We start from the raw sequence: 16,977 nt of genomic DNA, 5'->3' as shown, positions 1-16,977 counted from the left end.
CACACACACACACACACGCACACACACACACACACACCTGAACATTATTGACCGGTGTGTTACCCAGTATGTAGAGTGTAAACATTTGTCTTTCCCACAGATAACCTGCTGTTCATTTACCGCTTGCCTTCATTATCAAAGGAATGTTTTTAGATTATGTTACCTAAATCATTTGCTTTCATTTTTTCCCTTGCCCTTGTATCACCTCCATTGCAAAAAAACAAAGCAAAACATATACTAGTTTCCTTTCCTTGAGTTCTATTATTTCTAGCATATGTTTTACTCCTTCCATAAACATGATCCAGACTACTTTGTTGACTGAAATATAGATTATATTGACTAAAAAAAGAAAACAGATGGTTGTTTACTGCTGATATACATTTATTACTCATTGCATTGACAAACATTTAGGAATTGTAATTTCACAGATCCATGTTGGGTCGATAATCAGATCCTGACTGGTCACCCCAAAGCGGTGACATCATTCCCTTCACAAGTCAGCAGCTTTCCTCTCTGGCAACCAAAATGTCCATCTTGGTTGTTCTGCAAAGACGATCACAACATGACATGGCTGCAATTCATTCTGTTTTTGTCAGCTGAGATCTAGTTCAACGTCGTATCGATGTCAGTGATCAGAGTGAAAACAACGCCAGTCAAAAGATTTTTCTGGGATATCACAGCTCATGCTATGCACCAAGGCTGAATTTCAGGAATAAGACTTCAGATACAGTATTAGGGAACCACTAAGGTCATGGGACCTTTAAAATCAGCTGCTGTTAGCCAATCAAGGTTCAGTATTGTGACTGAAGTCTTTACATTCATCCACCACCAGAGGGTGACTCCAGCACTTTATCCTCCATACAGTCGACTTGGATGATGTTGAGCTAATGTGGGAATGACATGAGAGTGGAGCAGCTGTGTGTACTCACTGTCTCTGAGCACACAAGGTACACTCGTTGGCATAGGTGTTTCCATCGCTGCCGCACACAGGAGCGAGGTTCAGAGGGCACGCCATGATCTCCTCACCAACGTTAGGACAGGACGGCTGCCAGGAGATACACACAGGATCTGGTTTCTAGTTTGACTTCTCCTTTTGTAACCTCATAAGAACTTCTCAGAGTACATGTTTACACATAATTCCTTCAATGACAGGGTTTATGTATTTTTTTCATTCTCTCTCTTATACACACATACACACATACACACAAAACACCTCCTATTTGCCGCACACACCTTTCTCAGGAGTCCAGAGTTCTTCCCAGCATCTGTAAAGAAAGCCAATGACTTCTGATTAAATACATACATAAATGACTCCATATACTATAAATTCTTGCCTACATACAAGTACATTAGCAACCCGTGATAGTAAAAAAAATTATATTGTTAGCATATAAAACTGACCGAACACCCAGAGACTTAATTTGCATGAATTTATACTGGGATGAGCAAAGGTCAGTATTGCACCTTTGATACTGTCAGATGACATTTATTTTGTAGTTAACAGATTACCTTTTTTTAGGGTTACTGAAATAAGTCACATATTTCCATTAATTGTAGCTTTATAGTGTGTTCTGGTCCTTGAGTTAACAAGGGAGCTGTCTAACCTGTTCTACCCTGCCTGAAATTCAGTAACAATTAGGTTGGTGAAGGGATATGATGATGAGATGATGAAGCATGTTTTGTTATGAGTCTTGGGTTGTTCTACAGTTGGAGAGTTTGTAAAAAGTGGACCAAGTCACACAGTCAAAGCTGTCTCCGTGCTCTTACTCCATCCATGCACCGAAAGTAATTGTATGTCATCGCGAGTTAATGATTAATGCTAACAATAACTAGTGTTACAACACATTTTAAAAAAGTCCCTGTTAGTAATATTTTATAAGTTATTAGTTGTTAGTTATTGCTAATTGACTATAAATACAATTAGAGTATTACTATGTGACATTGACATACAGTGTACATGATTTTATGTGATATCCCTAAGTGTGAGTAAATAAAATAATGTAGTGCCCAGCTAAGCAACTAAACAAGTATTTTATGTTTGTTTATTTCTCTCAATTTCACTTTGTAGATATGTTTTAACTTTGAAATCAATGTGCCTTTTTTGCTGTTGATTAGAGTAAACAAAGCCACATCAAATCTCATTTGACACAGTTTAGGAAGACAATAAAACATAAAAACTTCCAATGTGGGTGAATACTTTTAACAGGCACTGTTAAAAGTAATGGCAACTAAACAGAAATCCCTCAAAAGACATACATGTTAACCCTCAAACTAAAATGTAAAAATAGCTTTAAAAAGGTGTTTTTCTTTGTTACCTTCAGCCACACAGATGAGCAGGAGTCCCAGAAAAACAACTCTTCCAATCATGATGTTGGTTGATGAAAAACTAACAGAAACTTCTGAGCGTGTCGTCTGTTTTTACTGCCAATATACTGTGTGGGTGTGGGTGTGCGTGGGAACACAGCAGGTGAAACTAGACACTCAAATGCATGCATACTCTAGAAACGTATAGTCATCAGCGCGCGCACTCACTCACACGCACACACACACACACGCACACACACACACACATCATACAGTATACACTTCTTTTGTTGAGTCATTAACTACAAACTTCCATTTAACAACAATGTTTTTTGTATCTACTACAGAACTAGAAAAACATGCAAAATGATCAAATCAGGAGAGTTCTTCAAAATGTAGGAATTTTTTATTTATTAATGTAAATAGTAACTATACACAATTTGTAACAGACTCAAACAGCTGTTTAATACTTAAAAATGTAAACAAATAATAATATTGAGCATGAGAACATAACAATCACCACCTTAATTCTGCCCTGCATGTCTCTCTTTACCTTACTTCTGTCTGTGTTTTTCACTCTCAATCACGTCTTCCCTCTCAATTTCAAGTTTCAAACAAAATGTTTTAATGCAGTGGTGCAGCTTTGTCTGAATTTTACCTGTGTTCCAGTGTAGAGATTTGTTTTGTAAAGTCTAATTTACCATACCCGAACACAACAGGCTATGAAGTCTATAAAGTGCTGACATTTAGCTGAGGGTTTTGGTGCGTTCCAAGATTTGAGAGAGAACCCGTAATGACAATCTTGCATCAATTTAAACCCTGAATACAATTTTTTGGGGATGTTCTATAAATAATTACAAGCACAACTGTAATTGACTTGGTCCCTGTTTATGTTGTCTGGCTTGTTGACTAGCTCTGGAAAGATAGCTTTGAGTGAAGTGTCTCAACCTCCTTTCTAAAAAATTAGAGTTACTGACAGTACAGTTAACTTCAGTGTGGCAGCTTATTCATGTGAACTGACAGAAAGATGAGAATTTGGCAACATGACTAGAAGATAGAGAAATGAAATGAGGTAGCACACATTTGACATAACATGTGCTAATATGTTTCGAGCTGCTAACAATAGATAAAGAACTGAAATCAAAGCACAACTACAAAACAGCTGCCACCTCTGTATTATGCTGGTTGATCAAAGGTATATATTCAGCTCCATTTGGCACAGATACTGTTTGTTTACTCCACTGATAATGTTTTTTTGACTTAACATCACAAAGTTGCTACTGTACAGAACATCCACATCGGTGCTGGCTCAGGTCTAAAAAGCTCCCATCGTGCCCTCGCACACAAAGCACACGTTACTGGAAAGGTCACCATCTTTAGATCACACACAAGCAGAGGAGCTGTGAAACTGTTTTTGTCATGTACGAGAGTTACAGTTTTACCTGGAGGAACAGTTCCACCTCATCGCCAAAAATCCCATTTTGATACAGAACAACAGAATTTTGGATTTGGACTCCACATATACATATATGCCAGTAATCCCACAACAATCAAGCACAATTCAGTTGTCTTCAGTTTTTTTACAAGCCGATCTGATGGCACACACACACAGAAGTGCTGATAGTCCCGGTGTGTGGCCCAGTGGAAAGCATGCAGTATATATTTCCAACTTTCAGAAACCAGTCAAATTTTCTTAGCAACCTTCAGCTTTCTCTTGATGTCACAACTGCTAGTTTATAATGGCCATCTTGCGTCCATTCTGATTTGCCTTCAGTTCCTTTAAAGAGAGCATGGCAAGAAAAAACAAGCCAGTACAGCAGCCTGCTGATCTTGTACAGACATCAAGCAACCACAAGATTTTTTTTTGTTTTTGACAATGAAGGACAAAGTTTTTGTAAAAACAGTCAAGTTTCATTTATCATCTTCACAAAAAGCCCCTTTTTTGTGCTTTGATGCGTGTTGGTATCTGTTTTATACATTCCTGGGCAGCCTACATACATTGTTGTTGTTTTTCTTTATGGAGTGCTCAGATTTCTCTCTCCACCATGATACAGTATAGGCACTGTGCTAGACAATGTCAAGGGCACAAAGAACTTTAAATAAAAAAGACAACTTGGTTATCAATCTCAATTATAATCCAAAGAAAGAACAACTCCACAGAGGTTAAGTTTGTCTATTACAATGAAATTATCTTAAACAATCAATCAAATTAGTAAAAATGAATATGTTGCTTGATTGTGATTGAAATCAATTGGATTGTAAAGTATGGTTTTACCATCGCTTGCATGATAACACAACTGCACTGGTTAATGAAATGAGATCGAGAGAGGTTTGACTTAGAATAAAAAAGTAGTCAACTCGTCGTATAGCAGTTGGCAGTGAATTATCTGAAATTATTTTTTGCTTTTTGCTGTCGTGATTTCACGATACAGAGCAGCACATGTGCAGTCCCATTGACTACTGCTAACTACATTTAGGAACGGGAATTAAAAACTAGAGATATTTTCTTCCATCATGACTGATGCCATGTCCGTTGAGTGAGTAGCAGGGCTACAAGCTTTCCAGTCTAGCGCAGCATCTTAATCCTGCTGTCGCTTTAAGTCTTTTCTTTCTTTCTGTCCATCTAGTGAAGGAGAAGCACCGGTCTCCAAACCATCACAGGAATATCTTCTTATCTTAAATATATTCATATATATTTCTTGCATTGATTTGCATTGGGTTTTCATTGTTTCAGTGTCACAATACCTGCGGTCTCTGCCTTTTCAAGAGGCTGTGCACTGAAATGCAGCCACAGCCTCAAACAATTAAAAAAGACTAAAAAATAGAAAATGAACATAGTTTGTCTCCCCTGCAGGTTAGTGGTCCATTTTGTCTGGGTTGACGGAGGGTGGGTGAAGCAAAGCAACTCCCACTGATGGTATGTTGTAGAATCAGACGCAGCTCTCCCTGGTCTTGTTGTCAGTGAGGAAAGTGTTTAGCTGGGAAATGTCCACCACCACAGCGTCCCGTTTGTTTAGGTGGGCCTCTTTCAAATGGTCCTCGTCACTTTGGTCCTTGGCAAAATTTACAAACACCTGCAGGAAGGGAAACAAGATGAAGGAGAAATTAGCATGAAGGTGAAATTAGACTCAGCCTAAACTAAAGTCACAATCCAGTTATAGTGAGATCCTTGGGTGCACTTCCTTACTTGGTCTAAAGTGGTCTGTGAGACGGAGTAGTCCTCTATGCTGAGGGCCTCCTTGTTCTGTGAGAGCAGGGAGAAGATGCGGGCGAGGGAGGTGAGGGAGGAGGGCAACTGGTACTGCAGCATGTTGCGGTGTTTCTCCTTCAGTGTGCTGCCCGGCAGCTCCCGCTCTATGAACTCCATCACTGGCCGAAGGTCGGGGTCTGGGCCAGCCACCCTCAGGATGATGGTGTAGCCATCACCAAACCTGTTAAGAATGCAACAAAATACATTTCACCATACTGAACTGTTTAAGTCACAGTTCCTCAACAAGGGATCCGGGACATCTAGAGGGTCCTCAGATTCAATGCAGGGGGATCTTCAATTATTGTTAATTTTTGAAAGTGTTTTCTATATTTAAAAAGTTTTAGCATGAATCCAACATATTATTAGCAAATATAAAACCCCACTGCTTGCTGGCCCATAGTCAAGGTACTCGCTAAGGCCATCCAAAGATGTGTGCCACATATATGTTTATTATTATTTATAAAATCAACCCAACACTTATAAGGCCATTTGAAAAGCTTAGTATTCTATGCAAATAAGTTATGTATAAAGGCTTACTGCTACCCTACAAGTTAGCCCTAATTTAAACTTCATTTTATCAAATATATGTAATACGGGGTCCCTGCAGCATCTCTCTTTCAGTTAAGTGATCCTTGGCTTAAAATGTTGAAGACCCCTGGTTTAAGCGACAACCTAGGGGATAACTGTTATTCTTTCATTTCTTATACGTGTGAGCTTTTCTGAAATACTATTCTGGCATGGGTTCCCACCTGTTTTTGAGGTGCTGCACACTGCCCAGACAGCGGAACCTGCCGTTGACCATAATGGCCATTCTGGTGCAGAGGGCTTCACACTCCTCCATGCTGCAAAAACACATAAGAACACACCAGGATGAAGTTAGTCATGTTGAGGTAAATAAGTAAATCAACAAAACAGGATATGGGTTTGTAAACTCAATATATATCATTTAGATGCAAAGTCTAACCTGTGAGAGGTCAGGACTACAGATCGTCCCTCTTTGATGATGCTCAGGATTGCGTTCCACAGAGCACGACGTGCTTTAGGATCCATGCCTGTGGTTGGTTCATCCTGTAAACGGGAAACAACAAATACTCAGCTGCTGCTACAAGGTACTGTAGAAAACACAATCAACTGTCTTCAGCAACTTCTGGGTCATCCAATTCAGAAGTATTTTGTGTATGTTCAAAGATGTTCTACTGACCAGAAAGACTACTGGTGGTCCTCCTATGAGAGCGATGGCAGTGGACAGTTTTCTCATGTTTCCTCCACTGTAGCTTCCAGCTGACTTGTCCACATATTTGACCAAGCCCAGCTTCCGGATGCCCCACTCTGCCACCTAGTGGACAGGAAATGGTTTTCATGAGTGTCCACCATTTTCTTTTTCTTTTCGGACATACATAAAGACTGATAATGATATAGTCTATTTATTTGTATAGACCAATATCCCAAATAATGCATCAGTGGACTACAAAAACAGACAAAACAAGAAGTCTGATTTACATATTAAAATACCAATACAATAGGACCAATACAATATGTTATAGTAAATACAGTAGGCCCATGTATGTGTGTTTATGTATTGTGTTTGTTGCTGACCTCACAGACTTCCTTCTCAGGCACTCCTCTCAGGATGGCGTAAAACTCGAGGTGCTCTCTGCCTGTCAGCAGGTCGTTGATGGCGTCAAACTGAGGACAGTAGCCCATGTTCTGATGCACCTCATGTATCTCTGTAGTTACACTGGAGTGAGATAAACATATAAAGAAGAGTATACTTATTTGTTATAGAAAGCAACAAACAAAAAAATTACATTATTTAAATAAAATGTTGCCTTTTATCAAATGGTTTCTCACAAAAGAAAGAAAGCTGATTTAACTCACAGTGCAAATCAGATTGTTTCATAGAGTTTTCTTTAATTAGATCACTGATGCTAAGACTTTTTGTGACTACTATTTCTTGCCAGTTAGGCAGGCTAAATAAACTAGAGGAATAATAGTAAGATTGTATGTATTGTATGTTTTGAGGTATGATGTGTCTTACCTCTTGCCAGCCAGGAAGGCCTCTCCACCGGTGACCACAGAGTCTCCTGTCAGCATTTTAAAGGTGCTGGTTTTCCCTGCGCCATTCACTCCCAGCAAACCAAAGCACTGCAGGAAAAGTGGGACAACGTCAATATCGGGACACAGTAAGTTTATTTTCCACAGGAATACTATAGAGAGTATTGTCTTTGTCTTGAACATTTGTTGTATTGGCTGATCATGCTGTATCATCCTTACAATTTTTTTCACAAACTATTTATCTGTAGGCTACTGAATAAAACTTAGAATAATGTATATAATGTAGAATATTGTCTATATCGTACCTCTCCAGGGGGGATGCCAACACACAGCCGGTCCACAGCTGGCTTTTGTTTCCTCTTGTAAATTTTGGTGAGCTGTCTGAGCTCCAGGATGTCTGACTGTCCTCCTCCGCTCAAGATCCTCTGTCGCTCTCTGGCCACATCCTCATCTTCTTCCCCAATTGGCTTCAGATGACTGGTGGATGACCTGGAAGGGCATTCACATTTGTGGTTTGAAGTGAGTCTTAGTTATGGATACAGTGTTATATGGACAACTCTGGAGTGGAGTTTTTGTCTCATTTAAGTTGAACTTAGTGAGTTACATTCTGACAGATCCCATTGGTATTGAAGGTTTTACCCACCTGGCCTTGAAGAAGAAGTGGTACTGAATAAGGACGGTGATGCCAAAGAAGATTACACCCTCAATGGCCATTGCAAACAGATTCTTTCCCACCATGTCCCAGGCCAGAGGGGAGCGGAATCGGTTTTCCCCTGCAGAGAGCCAACCAGAACCAGAGAACATATAAAAAATGTTTAGAAATTTTTCATTTACTTTCCTTGCCAAAAACAAATAAGGATACATTTGCGGTAGTTTGTAAAAAAGGTCTGCTGTAATTACCAAATCTCTCCAGAGCGTCGGCCATTGCCTGATTCTTCACCATGTCAATCAGTCCTCTGCCCAGACAGAAGTGAGGAAAGATCAGGAACACATTCTTCAGGATGTCGTTGATGCCACCAACTTCCTTAAATAGGAACAAAGGGAATTGAAGTTAATATTCAATTGTGAGCGTTAAAGCAGTTACCTAACCTTAGTAACCTTAGTTTGTATTCAAAAACCTCTCTTTCTTTTTTGAATCAAAAATCAATCAATCTATTGCTCCTCTTAACTATATGAATCAATATGGCTTGGAGACATTATTTACATTGCTTCCAAACAGCTCCAGGACAAATGTGGAGACGCTGCCGTTGATTCCTATCAGTATGTTAACGCTGGTCAAAACCACGTAAGCCGTGCTGGGGATCTTAAAGAAGAACGAGGCTGGGTACATCAGAGGGGTGATTGACCATCTGGAAAAGAGATACAAAGATCATTTCAGATGAGGAGGTTAGAGAATTAGAAAAAATAAAGAAAAGTAGTGCCAAAACCACTTGAGTGTGTGTCAAATTTACCCATAGAGCAGCAGCAGCAGCGCCAGCACAGGCAGATTGGTGGAGGAGACGTAGGCGTCTTGTTGGAAACAAATGAAGATAATGATGACCAGTGTGGCTGGGACGATGTAATTGCACTGTGAGAAAGGAAGAGGGTGAAAAAAGGCTTCAGTTAATTTGATCATGAAAATAACTGCATTATGTTCTTATTTTATTTGGACTTTACTCTTGTGATATTTAATATAGTTTGGAGAGGTACAAACAGGGCCAAGGGTCCAGCTCGACTGAAATATCTTACCATATCCCAGACAAAGTTGGCCAGCCAATAGAGCAAAGGCTGCACTCCGCTGATGAACTGCAAATGTTTAGCCTTGTTCACTCTCTCCTGGATGAGGAAAACAACAAAACTGGCAGGGACAAAGGACATGGCGAAGATTACGCAGATGGAAACCAGCACATCTACTGATGTTGTCATCCTAAAAGAGGGGGAACAGAGCAACAGAAGAAGTGAGAATGACTAAGTGATGTGTCTTAGAAGATCAAAAAAAATGCTCACTCATTTTTAAGTGTGACCCCAGATAAACAATAATACTCACAATGCGACCTGTGATAGCTGCTCCTTGGTGAGGTTGAGCGGATGATTGGAGGCAGTAATACCAAACTTTGTAGGTTTTTGGCCAGCTTGCAGACTTGCCCTCAAGATGCCATTGTTCATGACATTGAGAAAAGAGCCGATGCTGTGCCAGCCCTTGTTGTTGAACCAGATCTGGAAACAGAGAGAAAGACAAATGATACAAATGAAGAGTATACACAGTATAGGATTTTTTTATGAATAGAACCATGTGTTGTTGTATATCCACTTGTGTGTGTGTGTGTTTGTGTGTGTGCTCACCTTGACGTTATTCTTAGTGTCCAATCCTTGGATAAAATTGGAGAGACTGTGAAAGAAACGATCTGCTGCAGTTCCCTGGACGGTTGGAGAGGCAGAGAGAGAGAGAGAGAAAGAGAGAGAAAGAGAGAAAGAGAAAGAGAACATCTGCTTTAGCACATGGGTAACTTGAAACAGTTCAAACCGGCAGTAATACAAGTCTAACCAGTTTAGCGTCACTACAGTTGTAATTATTAAAAATATAAACATGTAGAAATGAGTTGCTGTATATAGCAGTTAGTGTCTTACCCTGACTAACTGAACCCACAGTAGTGAGATTTACCACATTAGTGTTTTCTTGCACATTAGTTTAGTGCAGTTTGTAAAAAAATACTATAAGGAAATAACTTACTCTCTCAAGATGGAAACGTCTCCTCAGTTGAACGATCGCATCATCAAGTTCATCTGTGTGGGACATGAGCTGAGAACTCCTGGCGCCCAACGAGAAGCCACCGTATCTGTTTAGAGCACAATCCTTTTAGGCCAGGCAACTTTTCTTGTATAACACATATCAGCAACAATTCAAAGTGATTTACATAAAACATTAAAGTGCAAATAAAACAACTGTTAAAGAGAATATAAACACAGCTAAAATAGAATAAGATGGGTATGAAATATAAGAGTACAATTTACAGTGCAGTGAAAGAAATGCACAATTTCTTAAAAGTCTTCAGCATTGATTTGTTTTTATATCAGCAAAGGACACAGCAGAGAGGCACTCAAGTCAAAATCATATCGACAAATTAGCTCAATATGAATCTAGTCTGATTATGTACCTGAACTCGTTGACCAAAATCTTGTTCCTCAGACTGAAAGAGAAAAAGAAAAAATGACTCAAAGTCAGTAAAAGATAACAATGAAGCAAGAATTAGAACTAATTTAAGTGTGTAACAAAAATGTAAGGCGAATGTTACCTCTTGCCAATGATCTGAGCGTAGGTTTTAACAAGATAGTCTGAGATGTTTCTGCCAGTCAAATTCTGAAGAGTGTCTTGGTCACTGATCTTCATCTACACAGACAAAACATTTAATCCACATTATTTTGTGAGCACATTTGGTCTTTACCTTTGTAATTTTGGATTGATTAACATTTTAGTTTTGACTTTCTAATTGATTGGTGTCACCAACCTGTGGTGGTTGAAGTCCCCCAGCGCCAGCAGGACACTCCGGAAGCATCCTTTTCCGTCCTTCACAGCTGCACTCACACATGGGAGAGGGATTCTCCATGGACCAGTTGCCTTTGTCGAACATGTCCTTCACACTTTGAGAGACTTCCGGGACCGACCACTCATCTTCAACTGCTGTGCAGGGAGTGTCCCTGGAGCACAGAAATTGAACCGTTTTTATTTAACTCCAAATCTCCATTCTATGTGCATGTGCAGACTACCATATTTGTGTTTTTCACTAAAACTGCGTGCAGAACTACTGTAGATCTACAGTTTGCATTTTTATATTGCTAAATGTAATGTATGTTCACTTTTCTCCGCAAAACTCACTGTATGGGCTGTCCTTCCATGCAGTGTGTTCCAAATCCTGGGTTTTCTGTCAGAGCTCCCAGTAGTTTGTTGATGTGAGGGTCCTCTGGCATGTCATTACTACAAAGACATAGAAAACCCATTGCCTTTAATATTACATAGTATTTATTAACTGTCTTGAAGTGGAAATACACAAACAAATCATAACAAACCAATATATGTTTATCAGTTTGAAAGAGTTATGATGTGAAGCTGCTATCATTGTCTTAAGACTAAAGACAAGTTCCAACATCGTGACGTGTCTACTAATATCAATTTAGGACACCACAACTCTTTGAAACCTGAATTTAAGATTCACAGTTACTTCACAATAGTTGTGGATAAAATAAATATCTTTACAACTGTGTTCAGTACAGATCTATTGAGAAAATTTAATTTTTTGTTTCTTTTGAATAGTGAATGCTTTGATTGTGGCGAATTGATTGTTAAAAAGTGCTTTGACGGAAAAATTAAAAAAAAATGTATAAAATGAGCAGAAATCTCTTTTTTTGTACAAGAGCTTTTAGAGCTACAGTATATTGATGATGGGGAGAAAAATGCAATTTCTCCGGACATAAAGAACGATATCTCACCTGATGAAGGTAAACTGTTCTTCGTACATGCTGTGATCCAGAACCAGACTTGGGTACTTTCCAAACGGAGGGACAATCAGACTGAACACCAGGGCAATACACACAAACACAGCCGGAAGAACAATCTGAAAAATAACAATATGATGCTTTATTATAACAAACATGCATGAAAACTGACACACCTCAGAACTATTGCTTCATTCTAAGAGGCATGGTTGGTGCAACAGAGAAAGATCTACATTGACTACCTGCATATTTACAGTACGTGAATATGGATCTAGCGTCATTGTACCTGAGCAAAGAAGCCTTTCCTGGAGCGACGAGCATAGAGGAACCGTTTCCAGAGTAGCGCAACAAACTGCTGTCTCTTCAGACTCCAGCCTTTGACCTGGTATGAGCCTTTGCCATCTGTTCCACTGAGCCAGTCAGTCTCACGGGATTCTGAACACAGACAACCCATTACACATGAGCAAACTTGTCTATGTCCTGATTTAGTAATATTCCTAATAAGTTGTTAGTAAGAACGTTGCAACATAAATGTAGTTCTTTAAACAATGAGAAACCTTTTCTCCATTAAAAAAGTATATGTTTCCTTCTATGCATATTCTTGGTGAAATACAACTTGGTGCAAAGACAACAAAGAGCAAAACAAAACAAAACATTGCTTTCATTGCACTGCATGCTAGGTAGTGCAGTTCTACCTGGGTCACCTTCAGAGTCGTTGAAATCAAAGTCGTCCTCAGTGAAGGGCTTCAGACAACTCTGGTGGTCTCCAAATGCATGATGGCGACGAATCCTGGTGGGCACGACTCCATCTGCAGCCACACAAGGGTCAACATGTTCATTTAAACTATTTGAAGTTCAAGTCTTCTGATTTGTTTAAAGAGCACTTCCGCAATTTTCCACTAACCCAAAAGCAATTACTGAATCTACTAGCATATGTCCAAAACATGGGCATGTCAACCTTTTAATGCACATGTTAGGTCTGGGAATGCTGTGAATCTTCAAAATGCATGATAAATCTCACCTGATAGCTCAACAGCATCCACTCCACTGTCCTCAGCCACTTTCAAGAAAATCTGCAGAGACACGCGATTAAAACATTGACAGAACAAACAAAGAAACAATAAATAAAACAGAACATTAAAAAAGCCATCCACACAAAGTGTGTTTTACATGATATTTATTTTACTTTTTATGGTGTTTATTATTAGAGGTCAAATAAGACAAGACAAAAAGGTGTGCAAGCTCTTTCAGTTCCTTACCTCCTCCAGGGTGGTATCAGATATTCCATAGCTAGATATTCCCAGGTCAGTGAGTCGGTCATCTAGCTCGTGGAAGAGCTCTACAAAGGCTCCATCTTTAGCTGACTGGTAGGGCAAGACATAGGTGATTTCATGGCCGAGGTCCTCAACCAGGCGAGCCTGGTTGACGTGCTTGAAAATCAAGTTGGAGATGAGGGACACATCTGTAAGGAAGAAATTGGTAGAAAGAGGTTGGTGAGAGGAAATGATCAAATATTGACATCTTATATGCCTTGCAAAGTTAATTTTAAAGGAATAGATGTGTCACCCTTTAAGGTAGCCTATTCAGTTCTTACCAATAGTGGTGGTTTCACTCTCTGGTTCACTACCAAGACCGGCATCTGAACTGCTCTCTGATACACTGTCCTCCTGAACCAAAAACAAAGAAGGTAAAGAGGTAAGGTTTTTAATTTATTTATTTATTATTTTTTGAATCTCTTTAACAACACTGGATGTTGGACTACATATCTTGTATGTGTTAAGAACACATGTTCTCTATAACATCTCTCTTACCTTTCCGGCCTTCTTGCTGTAGGAGACGGTGCTGGCAGAATTCCTGCAGGACTGAAGTGTCAAGTCATAGTCTCTCTTGACCAGGGTCAGGTAGTAGCCTGTGCCCAGATGGGTCTTCAGGAAGAGCGAGGAGCCTACGCAGCACAGCTTGCCGTGGGAAATGATGGCAATGCGGTCACCCAGGATGTCAGCCTCGTCCATGTGATGAGTGGAAAGGATGATGGTACGGCCTGACAGAGGAACAGAGGGACAAACACATAAGCTTACAAACTGTAGAATTACCTATAAAGTCATAGACAATTTTATTTTACAGACAGTGCATATTAATAAACATGTCTGTACATATGCCAAAAGACTAGTTTTCATCTGCAGCCCCTGGCCTGATGTTACAATAGGCTCCCTAAAAAGCAATGATAGGCATCCTGTCATGAGCACAGCATTAAAAATACAAATATAAATACCTAATGAAATCACATTACATTATTGTCTTGTATACAACAACTAAAATTCCTTTTCAGAGTAGTTTGACTAAGCACCAAAAATCAGTTGTATTTACCTGGTCTGTATTTAAGCAGCAGATCCCAGATGCCCCTGCGTGCGTATGGATCGACCCCGGCAGTAGGTTCATCCAGGATCACAACCTTGGAGCCCCCAACAAAAGCTAGGGCCACTGACAGCTTCCTCTGCATCCCTCCTACAAAGACAACATGAAGAAAAAGTCAGTATGACTAATGTAAAACATATCTGACATTACTTGTGAATAGACTAAAGGGTAAAAAAACTAAATGGAAATAACTAACCAGACAGCGTGCTAGTGAGAGACTTTCGTTTGTGAGGCAGTCCGACATCGTTCAAAATTTGTTCTGTCTCAGCCTTCACCTTCTCCTCCGGCAGCCCCTTCAGACGGGCGTAGAACCAGATGTGTTCCTCCACCGTCAGCCTGGATTACAGCAAACCAAAAGATCACACAGTTACCAAAACACAGGAGGGCAAGTGTGCAAAGAATTCAGTTCTCAATGATGAATACGTACATGCTGAAAAGTACGTTGTGCTGGGGACAGACACCTAGATTCTGCCGGACAGCGCTTAGTTCACTGCGGATGTCCTTGCCGTGGATATAGGCTGTGCCAGATGTGGGTGGAAACAATCCCGTCAGTATTGACCTATCAGAAAGTAGGCGGGAACACAATAATCACCATCAATTGCCATCTCAAAAGAGTAGATTTAAAAAATCTTTTAACTAGTTTCAGATGCTCATATAATATGATAATATGATAATTGTAGAATCCCTGCAGATAACATGTGTATCATCTTACATAGTTGTGGTCTTGCCAGCTCCATTGTGACCGAGGAAGGACGTTATCTGACCCTGATAGAACCTTAGGGACAGTCCGTCTACAGCCAGCTTGTTTCCATGGCTGTAGACCTTCACCAGATTCTCGATGTAAACACCGGGCTCGATGTGGCTCGGCTCTTCCTCAATACACACAGCTGAGGACAAGGAAGCAAAAGCATTTTAGCAATAACATAAACATAGGTTTGAAAAGATGCATAGAGGTGGCAACAATTCTGCAATATTCAGCCTCATCTCTAGCCAGCTGCATGAGGTACTGTACATGGTGTTACAAAAGACTGCAGTTCTTTACAATGTTCTCTGGGCCTCTGGGGCTCAGCCGTCCACAGCTTCAAGAGCTTTGTTGAGATTATTCTAGATTTGCTTTGTGAAAGTGACAAGAAAACTTGCATTCTTAGTCAATATAGCACACAATATAGGGATTTGTTCACTCAAAAACAAGATTTTCCCTTAATGGTTTATTAACTGAAAATTTTGATCTAAACAAACTATCCAACCACCTCAACTGGTTCCTTTTCAAGTAGCGGCTCTACTCCGAGCTCCTCTCGGATGACTGAGCTTCTCACCCTATCTCTAAGGGAGACGCCAGCCACCCTCCTGAGAAAACCCAATTAGGTCGCTTGTACCCTGGATCTCGTTCTTTCGGTCATGACTATACAAAATATAAAAAAATAAATAGTGATAATAACGATTATGATTTGTACCTTCAGCGTTGCCCTTCTTCGACAGAGGGGTGGAGATGTTGTTATTCTCTTTCTCTCCACACCAGTACGACTTAGTGAAAGGGAAATACCAAGGCCTGGGGATTCCATACTGACCTGGAAAAGAGTGAATTGTTTTGATATTACCACTGTCTGCCAATACAACCCTAAATACTATAATGTACATCATTGATTTAGCACTTTACGGGGAAAATACTACATTTGTAAACCCTATACATGACTCACCAGGGAACACATTTTCAATGTACCAGGTCATCATTCCGTAGAGCACAGCGTCAAACAGCATGAGGCAGATAGAGGTGGTCAGGTTGTAACTGTCTTCCTCCAGAGGGCTGGCCAGCAGGTTTGACCACTGGATACCCACCCCTTGCTCCTCAAACAGGGCAAAGTACTCACAGCCAAAACCAAAAGCCACCGGAGACAGCAGACTCTGTGAGAACAATAGAAAAGCCACAGTTTAGTTCTCAAAACTAAAGACTGAGTATTCATGTCTGTATTCAAATGTGTATTATTCAAATTCTTCCACACACCACTATAATTTTTGCTCCAAAGCCCACGTAGTCTTGCCAGGCGACACACAGCACGTAGGGCAGATAGAGCGTGAAGTATATAATGCCACCACAGGCGGCTGCCAGGTTGGCACGAGAAAACAGGGTACTGATGAGGAAACACTGCATGATGGTAACAATGCCGAAGGATCCAAGGAAAAGAAACACCACGCCTGGGTTACTGTATGGCAGCAGGCTTCCCATCTGAGAAGTGTAGAAAGAGGGGAAAAAGAGATAGAAAATTAAATAGTTTCCTGGTTACAGCACTATGATATAACTTCTTTTTCACATTTTGATGACATTTCTAAAGATTGAAGTTGTTGTGATTATAGAAAAACAGAGTGACTATCAAGTTAAATATTGAGTGTAAACATGAAGAATGTGAGTGTGTTCACTTGTTTTCTATAATTTGCTGACATTGCTACATCATGACAAAGTGTATTTAATGCATGTGTGTGTGTGT

The 16,977-nt window shown here is 40.0% G+C and overlaps 2 protein-coding genes across 5 annotated transcripts in view; both read right to left on the bottom strand.

Moving 5' to 3' along the window:
* Positions 1-360: 360 nt before the first annotated feature.
* spink4 (serine peptidase inhibitor, Kazal type 4) lies at positions 361-2,498 on the bottom strand. Its single transcript, XM_032530661.1, has 4 exons — positions 2,316-2,498; positions 1,234-1,265; positions 930-1,045; positions 361-543 (listed from the first exon to the last, which is right to left on the bottom strand). The coding sequence occupies exons 1-4, from the start codon at positions 2,365-2,367 to the stop codon at positions 498-500; spliced, it is 246 nt and encodes an 81-aa protein (XP_032386552.1). The 5' UTR covers positions 2,368-2,498; the 3' UTR covers positions 361-497.
* A 190-nt stretch (positions 2,499-2,688) lies between these two features.
* The window catches only part of LOC116698112 (phospholipid-transporting ATPase ABCA1), a 40,266-nt gene continuing 25,977 nt past the window's right edge, over positions 2,689-16,977 (bottom strand). For 3 of the 4 annotated variants that reach the window (XM_032529882.1, XM_032529897.1, XM_032529891.1), the window contains exons 16-49: positions 16,497-16,718; positions 16,192-16,396; positions 15,949-16,062; positions 15,207-15,381; positions 14,922-15,053; positions 14,691-14,830; positions 14,447-14,584; positions 13,891-14,120; positions 13,674-13,746; positions 13,339-13,541; positions 13,101-13,152; positions 12,775-12,888; positions 12,366-12,514; positions 12,074-12,198; positions 11,463-11,561; positions 11,095-11,284; positions 10,882-10,976; positions 10,744-10,776; positions 10,320-10,425; positions 9,932-10,006; positions 9,636-9,805; positions 9,338-9,515; positions 9,061-9,176; positions 8,814-8,958; positions 8,510-8,633; positions 8,253-8,382; positions 7,915-8,098; positions 7,593-7,699; positions 7,151-7,292; positions 6,756-6,890; positions 6,519-6,622; positions 6,304-6,396; positions 5,492-5,735; positions 2,689-5,378 (exon numbers count right to left, since the gene is read on the bottom strand). In XM_032529882.1, coding sequence (XP_032385773.1) covers positions 5,235-5,378; positions 5,492-5,735; positions 6,304-6,396; positions 6,519-6,622; positions 6,756-6,890; positions 7,151-7,292; positions 7,593-7,699; positions 7,915-8,098; positions 8,253-8,382; positions 8,510-8,633; positions 8,814-8,958; positions 9,061-9,176; positions 9,338-9,515; positions 9,636-9,805; positions 9,932-10,006; positions 10,320-10,425; positions 10,744-10,776; positions 10,882-10,976; positions 11,095-11,284; positions 11,463-11,561; positions 12,074-12,198; positions 12,366-12,514; positions 12,775-12,888; positions 13,101-13,152; positions 13,339-13,541; positions 13,674-13,746; positions 13,891-14,120; positions 14,447-14,584; positions 14,691-14,830; positions 14,922-15,053; positions 15,207-15,381; positions 15,949-16,062; positions 16,192-16,396; positions 16,497-16,718 — 4,686 coding nt within the window. In that variant the 3' untranslated portion in view covers positions 2,689-5,234. The remainder of the gene's footprint in view (positions 5,379-5,491; positions 5,736-6,303; positions 6,397-6,518; positions 6,623-6,755; positions 6,891-7,150; positions 7,293-7,592; positions 7,700-7,914; positions 8,099-8,252; positions 8,383-8,509; positions 8,634-8,813; positions 8,959-9,060; positions 9,177-9,337; positions 9,516-9,635; positions 9,806-9,931; positions 10,007-10,319; positions 10,426-10,743; positions 10,777-10,881; positions 10,977-11,094; positions 11,285-11,462; positions 11,562-12,073; positions 12,199-12,365; positions 12,515-12,774; positions 12,889-13,100; positions 13,153-13,338; positions 13,542-13,673; positions 13,747-13,890; positions 14,121-14,446; positions 14,585-14,690; positions 14,831-14,921; positions 15,054-15,206; positions 15,382-15,948; positions 16,063-16,191; positions 16,397-16,496; positions 16,719-16,977) is intronic. The other variant, XM_032529907.1, reaches the window with a different exon arrangement.

The sequence above is a fragment of the Etheostoma spectabile genome, chromosome 2, assembly GCF_008692095.1.
Source record: "Etheostoma spectabile isolate EspeVRDwgs_2016 chromosome 2, UIUC_Espe_1.0, whole genome shotgun sequence".
NCBI classification, from domain to species: Eukaryota; Metazoa; Chordata; class Actinopteri; order Perciformes; family Percidae; genus Etheostoma; species Etheostoma spectabile.
Note: the sequence above shows the minus strand (reverse complement) of the source record. Positions and strands in the feature narration are given on the sequence as shown.

Excerpts from the sequence above, each read along its gene's own strand:
- spink4 (XM_032530661.1), bottom strand. The coding sequence starts at position 2,367 with ATGATTGGAAGAGTTGTTTTTCTGGGACTCCTGCTCATCTGTGTGGCT. Across the intron at positions 1,266-2,315 it reads GCTCATCTGTGTGGCTGAAG|ATGCTGGGAAGAACTCTGGA; the intron begins GTAACAAAGAAA and ends CTTTCTTTACAG. Across the intron at positions 544-929 it reads ACCTTGTGTGCTCAGAGACA|AACAACCAAGATGGACATTT; the intron begins GTGAGTACACAC and ends TCGTCTTTGCAG.